The 7999-nt window shown below is 44.5% G+C and overlaps 2 protein-coding genes across 2 annotated transcripts in view; both read left to right on the top strand.

The window, feature by feature from the left end:
- Positions 1 to 3246: 3246 nt before the first annotated feature.
- RIPPLY2 (ripply transcriptional repressor 2) lies at positions 3247 to 5108 on the top strand (the record flags this gene model as incomplete). The annotated part of the gene is made up of 3 exons (XM_079549990.1): positions 3247 to 3408; positions 3477 to 3541; positions 4943 to 5108. 3 exons carry the CDS (start codon positions 3247 to 3249, stop codon positions 5106 to 5108), a joined length of 393 nt encoding a protein of 130 aa, XP_079406116.1.
- A 572-nt stretch (positions 5109 to 5680) lies between these two features.
- Positions 5681 to 7999, top strand: part of LOC306944064 (cytochrome b5 reductase 4-like) — a gene marked incomplete at both ends in the record, with an annotated part of 28239 nt that continues 25920 nt past the window's right edge. The window contains 2 exons of the mRNA XM_079532500.1: positions 5681 to 5755; positions 6180 to 6333. Of these exons, the coding sequence (XP_079388626.1) occupies positions 5681 to 5755; positions 6180 to 6333 (229 nt within the window). The remainder of the gene's footprint in view (positions 5756 to 6179; positions 6334 to 7999) is intronic.

Here is a 7999-nt window from a genome sequence, read left to right as displayed (position 1 = left end):
CACGATTTACTAATAAATGAGAGCTCTCTCTGCCTTCAGAAAGGTTAACACAAAGCCAGCTGAGTGTTCTCTGTCCAGATATTCCCACTCCAAGTGTGATTAGCACTGTCTTGTCAAATGTAGCTCTAAGCCATTTGTGAACACCTTCTTTGTTTGTAGTAGCACGCTCAAACCTGCACAGTCCTCTGTGTTTGCTCTTCTGTCTATCCCATTAACAGCACATCACATCTCAAGATGTCGTACTGCAGAGAACCACAAAAGTGCTTTTAATCAATTTAATTACAAGATAATTACTTTTGCTCTGGATACACAGTCCTTGGTATACCAACCACAACATACATATTCTGAGAAAGCTAAACTGTATATTTAATTCTTCTCCTGTAAATTCAGAATTACCATGCAAGACTTCTTTATACCACATTTGAAATTGTAATCAGGTGTAATTATACCATGATACCTATAATAATTAAACTGCGGCTAAACACAGTTGAACCCTATGAGTTTTCCTGCTTCAAAAGCACTAATTAAAAAATATCCAGGATGTTGAGAGCTCTTTTCAAGAACACGAGAATTTATGAGGTTCCTGGCTATTTTTATTACTGCGTAAGAGAGTAAATAAAATCATACAACATCATTTCTTCCTGTTTGATTCCACTATAATATTTACAGCACAATGTATCATTTCTCGACTCCCAGGTTTGCTTTACTACAGTCAATTTAGTTATGCATGTGCAGTCAAGAAAAACCATCCCTTCAGCACTCATACTTCTTTTAAAAGTTTAAATACAATAAAGTAAGAAGTAAGACACAGGAATGAGAACACTGCTTTAATTGGGAGAAGCAAGAATGCATGGGGGAACTTCCTGTAGCAGACTGAATGTTGAATTCACAACTATGCTTTCTGATGCTATATAATATAAATATGTCAAGGCCCATATTTCAAGGTCAGTTGGAATTTGGCAAAACGTTATGTTCTCTTTTTTTGTGGTGTCAGTGATAGCAAGTTATTCTTAGCAAATTCAAACGTTTGAATTTCTGTCAATAAACAGGACTGCATTACTAACCTGTAAGGCCAAGGAGTCACGTAGAGCGAAAATATGCAGGGAGAAACAGCTGTTAGCCATTATTTTCTCCTTATCCTCTCAACACCTCTGTGTCAGTTTGTTTTTAATGGGTAAATCACACTTTCTTCATGGGACGTTTTCTCATTTGGGACAGATATTTAAGAGAATTCTGCAACAATTAACGGCCATTGGCCAAAGTTATTTTCTCGTAGTTTATCTTCCTGTACACATTGATACTCACTTTTATGCTTTATCAAACAAATAATGCTGATGTGAAATTGCTAGTCCTCTGTTGGTACTAATACGATGATGCTTCTGCACTTCTTCTTTAACAATGGACTCAGCCTCTATTTTTCTCCTCTTGTACAGCATGTGTTATATTTCCCAAGAGAGAAATACCAACTACATAAATGACCCTCACATAATTTAGGCAAGAGAAGAATCTGCCATCAGACAGCTTTTAAACATCTGTTCTACACTTTACCACATTTGACAAGGTTTCACAGAAGCTGTTTGGAAACTGAAGAAAAATAGATACAGTGTCGGTTATGATCAAATTCTCCTTACTGTGCTAGCTGCTTTGTTGTCATCTCAATTTCTGCAAATGGTAAATTGAATATTTACCAGCAATCTGAGCCTTTTGCTCACTTTGGTTTTAATCATTCCAATTCTAGGCCACAGTGAAAATGAGATCATAGAATGGTTTGGGTTGGAAGGGACCTTTAAGATCATCTAGTTCCAACCCTCTGCTAACCTCCCTCCAGACCAGGTTGTTCACAGCCCCATCCAGTCTGGCCTTAAATGCTTCCAAGGAGAGGGCATCTACAACCTCGCTGGGCAACCTATTCCAGTGTCTCACCACTCTCACAGTAAAGAATTTCTTCCTAATATCTAGTCTAAATCTACCCTCTTCCAGTTTAAAACCATTTCTCCTCATCTTGTCACCATCTGCCCTTATAAAATGCCCCTTCTCAGCTTTCCTGTAGTCCCCCCCTTCAAGGACTGGAAGGCCATTATAAGGTCTCCTCAGTGCCTTCTCATATCCAAGCTGAAGAGCCTGAGCTCTCTCAGCCTATCCTCATAGGGGAGGTGCTCCAGCCCTTTGATCATCTTCATGGCTCCCCTCTGGACTGGCTCCAACAGCTCCATGTTCTTCTCGTGTTGAGGGCCCACATGGACAGTCACAAAGTGCAGCAAAATAATCCCATAAATTTTACTCTTTTTAACATTTGGTTTAATCCTAATATCCTACTAAGTTGAACTTTTCACTGTGAAATGCGTTTTCCCTTAATTACATCTAAAGTCAAAATCATTACCATGGATCCTCCATGGGCCAGTAAATAAACTGTGTCTGGAGCTCTCCTTCCAAATCTAGTGAAGATTAATCCGCCCACTCTGCCCACCTCCTCAGGGCTGTTACTGCTTACTCTTATATATGACCCCTACTGCTGCTCACATGCATCAATGATTGCAGTTTCGTAAAGAAAGGAAAAAAAAGAGAAAATAAAAATAGAAAGGAGCTCCCTCTGTGCTGAGGCATGCAGTATGAGTTTGGCATAAAACCGTGTGCACAGAGCAGCTGATGCTGGCAGTTGGATAAAGCACCAGCAGTGTATGAAAAAGAGTAAAAGAAGGCACTTTTCCTCGGTAAGAATACCCTGTCAGAAAGCCGCTATGCTAGTGAAACCATATCTCAAGAGGTGGAAAACGTTACAGGAGTGTATCAGCGAGACTCCGTCAGGGATGTATCAGGGAAATAAAGACCCCCGCCAGTGTCACCGTCTCCACCACCTCGGCGCTTTATTCCCCTCTCCGTGCCCGAGCTCCGTACGCAGGCGATGCCCGGGGACCTGCGGACTCGCTGCGACAGCAGAAGTCCGCTCCCGCGGGGTCGCTGCCAGCCCTGCCCGGTGCCCCCCGCCCCGCCCGGTGCCACCACCCCAATTCCAGCCACGTGTCCGCCGCAGCGCGCTTCGCACCGAGCTGCCGCATCTCCCCCCTAAGGCCATTTGGGCCATACACGCGTCCGCGCTCCGTGTCGACACAGCGCGTATTCCCGCGGAGCCTTTTTGTTGACGGCGCTGGCAAATGAGCCGGGGGAGGTGGGCTCCGCCGCCGCCGGCACTGCGGGGTATAAAAGCAGCCGGGCCCGGGGTGCGATGAGATATGGTTGCGGTGTACTATGGAGGTTGGAGCTCTGCGCTGCGGCTGCCCGCTTTCAGTGCCGCTGTCCCCGCGGGGTTGCCCCTGCGTTCTGCACGATTCCGCGCCCTTCGCTTCTCCCTCTTCCTCGCCCCGCCGCTCAGCGCCCTTCTGGAGGCCGTGGGCGCCCGGCCCCGCCGCGGTGAGTGGGGCAGTAGGGCTGCGGGCTGTGCGCCGTCCGCGGGGTGACCTCTGCTTTCTCGTCCCCAGGCGCGCAGTCCCCGCGGGCTGGCCGAGGCCTCTGGAAAGCCGGCTCAATACGCGCACCCCGTGCGGTAAGTGGGAAAGGGGACTTGGGCAGCTCTCACATTGACTTTTTATTTACTAATTGTGGTGGCAGCAGGATTGGCTGAAGCAGCTCGGGACTCGCTGCCGTGCCCAGGGTTAATGCAGGGAGCAGAGGACGGTCCTTGCGGTGTCTTCCTGCAAGTGCAGTACAGCTATGGGAGCAAGAAGCAGGAGCAGGGTCTGATCGCTGCCAGCTCATGTAACCACTGCTAGAATTAATGGTGAAGGCACTGATGCTATCTGCATTGTTAGGTCCGAGAGAGAAATGAAACAGCTCTTATTGAATCTGCAGGAAAATCTGTATTCAGCTACTTGCAAGGTGCTGAATCTTATTGCACAAGGTGTTCTAGGTAAGATGCAGCTTTCTCCCTAACCTAGGCTCTGCTCTGACAAATGCCGGTCAAACAACGTAAGCCACTGCACTGGCTCAGTGCCCTGATGCTGTGCCTGTGCATGAGTGAATGCTGCAGGGAGCACTGGGAATGAGATATTACAGAGCAAGTATGCTTTGTGCTGTAAAGGAGACGGTGTTCTATTAAACCACTGCCTAGAAAGCATTTTTGTACTTGCTAAAAAACCCTCATTCTAATTCTGTTCCTTAGTGCAATTCTGTTATGAGCAGTCTGTAGTAAGCACTTAATTTGCATTGTGCTAGTCTCTTAGCTCCTGGGATTTCTATTGTTTCCTGCAGCTTCTTCCAAATGGTAAGCAAGAGGATGTTAGTTGAAAAGGAGCAGAAACAGTTGTGATGTTGTTGCAATATATATGATGTATACTAGCTGATAGCTCTTGCTACACCATATTGTCAGCAATTTTCATCCTGATTCCTACATACAACACTTCTGTAAGAAGTTAGTGGAGATTCTGTTTACAAAGATGAAACTTTGGTGGAGCATCAAAGCATGATCCTCTGAGGCTGTCATTGTTCCTTTCACCTTGAGACTTGTCTCAGACCATAGCAACATCACCCAAAATCTACCCATCTCTAATAAAACCACTGATTTACACCAGGTACTTTGAGAATGCTATCTCACACCCACTGTATCCTCAAAGAACTGTTTCACTTAGAGCAGTGTTATTTGGGTTAGGTCCAAAAGAATACTGATAATGGGGTACCAGAGTGATATGCTTCAGGCATGGATCCTGGAGTTTAGAGCAGTATTGCTGCAACGACACAGCATGTGAAGCACTATTTTTTCTCTCTTCTGGTGGAAATAAGAATCCAGAGAATATGTTTCTACTTATATGTGGAGTTTAGTTTAGTCACTGGCCATGTGAGAGGAATGCTGTAGGAAGTTTGTGTAGCAGAATATCACTGTTCCTTAACTGTCAGCCTTCAAGTAGCATGTATAATAACAATAAGGAAACTTACTCTATGCTTGTTTCAGACTGTTTTGGCCCAAATCAAGGTGCTATGATTACTTGTATCAGGAAGCTGAGGCACTTCTGAAAAACTTTCCTGTTCAAGCTACGATTTCTTTTTATGAAGACTCAGACAGTGAGGAGGATGAAGGTGAACTGGAGCAACATGCAAGAACAGAATCACATTGCTGATGGCAAGAAAGGCCAATCGAGACTACTTCTATTAAACTTAATATAAAAAATGTATTACAGTATTTTTAAAGATAATTTATATGTATATATGTTATTCTTAATAAAATTGGAATGTTTTGTAATTTCATCTGAGCCTTTGTTCTAGTTCTGTCTCGCTTCCGGACAGGGAAAGTATTGATGAGTAATGTTTTTATTTATTTAGTCTGAGGTCCTTTATTTTGCAGACTGTAAACACCAGTTCTAGGAGCAGCCCCCCTTCTTGGGCTTACATGGCAAGGCAGCAGGGGGCCGCAGGAGTGCGCTTTGAGCAGAGCCCCGTGTCAGAGCACAGCTCCGCTGCTCTGAAGGGGACCCACCACAACTCAGCCCTGTGCGACGCTGCGAAAGGGAAGCGGAATGTGCGAGAACAGCCCTACATCCCGCGGGAAGCCCGCATGGAATCAAGTGGGGAAGGCCGGCACTCCGTGAGAAGCACCCGCCCCTGTGACGGGCCGCGCCCGCCCATCGGGCCGCGCCTGCGCGCTGTGCCGGAACGCTCCGCCCGCCCGCCGGGTGCAGGCCGGGCCGGCAGGATGCTGAACGTGCCGCCGCAGGCCTTCCCCGCGCCCGGCTCCCAACAGCGGGCGGCCGCGGGCGGCCGCAGCAAGGTAGGGTCCGCGCAGCCCCCTCGGGGTCGGGGCTCTCTCGCAGCCGGCCCTGAGGCCGTCACGGCGCGGCACTGCGGGGCTGGCGGCGATCCGCGGCCGGCCGGGTTCGGGGCCGGGCCGAGGCTGCGTAGTTACCTTATTACCGCTCTTCTCTTAGCGGGGCTCATAGCACTTCTTGTGCGGCCTTTCCGTATCGTCTCGATTTTCTTCAGTCTTTTACGATAAATGAATCCTTTGGCTGGCTTGCAAAATAGGAAGCCTCCTTAAACAGCTTTACTGCTGGGTAGGGCTCCCAAAAGATCACGAAGAGTATGGGTTATTTCTTGTTTTGCCCCAGTCTTCCTTGGGAGCTTAGAAAAGCATTTTGAACGGTTCTTTCTCCCTTTAGAGTTGAATAATGTTTATACATCTTGTTATTTTTCAGGTTCCTTTAAAACCAGGAAGGAGTCTTATGGATTGGATTCGGTTAACTAAAAGTGGAAAGGACCTGACTGGTTTAAAAGGGAGGCTGATCGAAGTGAGCGAAGATGAACTTGCTAAGCACAACAAGAAGGAAGATTGCTGGATATGTATAAGAGGTTGGTTTCTACCTTGTTGCTTTTGCATTTGTTGCCTAGCCTGTGTTCTGCATTTGAAACATAACAAAACAACAAACTACCTCCCCCAAAAATCCTCACCCCAGAACAGTGTATTGTGTTGTCTATGTTTAGACCAGGTGTAATGTTGATGTAGTAGGACACAACTTTGTCCAAGTTGGCGGTTTTATGTAACAGTGCTATTCTTTGCTTTCAGACTTTTTTCAGGCAGTCTTTAAAGTTGATGTACCTGATACTTATGTGAAAATAGTAAAATTTAAGAATATGGTTGACTCTTCTGACAACATCTTAGCAAGAATAAGACATTAAAAATGCTGACATGTACTTGAAGTCTTTAGAGTGTGTATCATCCTTAGCAGCTGAAGACTTTCACTGATTGCTTTAAAGTATCTAGAATCATAAAAATATGTAAAGATGTTATTTAGATTCTGTAGGATGGTTTCTGGAAAATGCATGTATGTAAGCCCACGTACCACTTCATACAATTTAGAAAGGTGAATGATAATTGCCATGCAGATAAATCTTTGCCTATATCTACAGTATATCTGAAGATATACTGTAAATATCTTTGGTAACCGACTCATGGTGTTTGTTTATTGTTACTTTTATGAAATTTTAACTCAAGTTAAAATTATTGTATATTGTTAGATGGCAGTGTGCTAAAGGTAGTTTGGAGCAATAGCCTTGTCTAGATGAGTATTCTCAGTGCTGAAGATGAAGTTTCTAGTCTTACAGAAAGAAGAAGAGTACTCACTCTGCTGTTTAATTGTTTAGAGGTTAAAATACATTAATATTGTTTTGAATTTGTTGTGAGATAATCTGTTTTGTGGAAGTGCTGTTAAGAAGGTCAGAGTGGCTTACTTACATGACCTGTATAGGAAAAGTGCTTTGTTTAATGGTAACTTAAGGAATTTAATGTAATGTCATCCATAAATTCCGGCAAAATTAAGAAGTTCTTCACAAGGATGACTGTTTTTGTTGGGTCAAAAAGGGGAACGAGAGTGAGCTTTTTGAGCAAAGTAGTAGGATTGTTAATGCTCTGCATACTGCTCTTGCAGATATGAGCAGAATTATAATGAGAGGAGAGCTGAAGAAAATGTATTTTGCAGTGTAGATTTGTTTATATACCTTTCAAAAAAAAAAAAAAACAACACATCTACTGCTGCAGGTAGAATCACTTACAAAGCTTATAAATGCTTTCTAATCTCTTACTTCCCCCAGGCTGCCTTTCTGAGGCATCTGTGTTAGTGTAGTTGGACTATGGCTCTGTAGTAAAAAGCAAAAATTGAGAGCAATGTGAAGGAGAAGGGAATCAGGAGCTAACTTTTCAAAAATCAGTAGGGTGATCACCAAACAGAGTTGTCATGTAGGGCACAGATATATAAAATGGGATGGCAGCGGGTTAAAGAACACGTATAAGGTGGAAATCTGAATGTTTTATTGACATTCAGGAGTTCTGAACTGTTTAATTTTCCCTTGTGCATTTTCTTTTGTGCAGTAACCAATCCCGTGCACAAGGTGGCATAGTGGTTACATCCCTCAGAACATCAAGTCAGTAGAGTGTGCAAAAAAACCTTTCCAGTCCTGGAGAATTGTTCTCACCAATTAAGATTGTCCCAGGAATACGTCTCCCCTCACCTAACGCTGA

This window comes from Tetrao urogallus, assembly GCF_951394365.1.
Source record: "Tetrao urogallus genome assembly, chromosome: 2".
NCBI classification, from domain to species: Eukaryota; Metazoa; Chordata; class Aves; order Galliformes; family Phasianidae; genus Tetrao; species Tetrao urogallus.
Note: the sequence above shows the minus strand (reverse complement) of the source record. Positions and strands in the feature narration are given on the sequence as shown.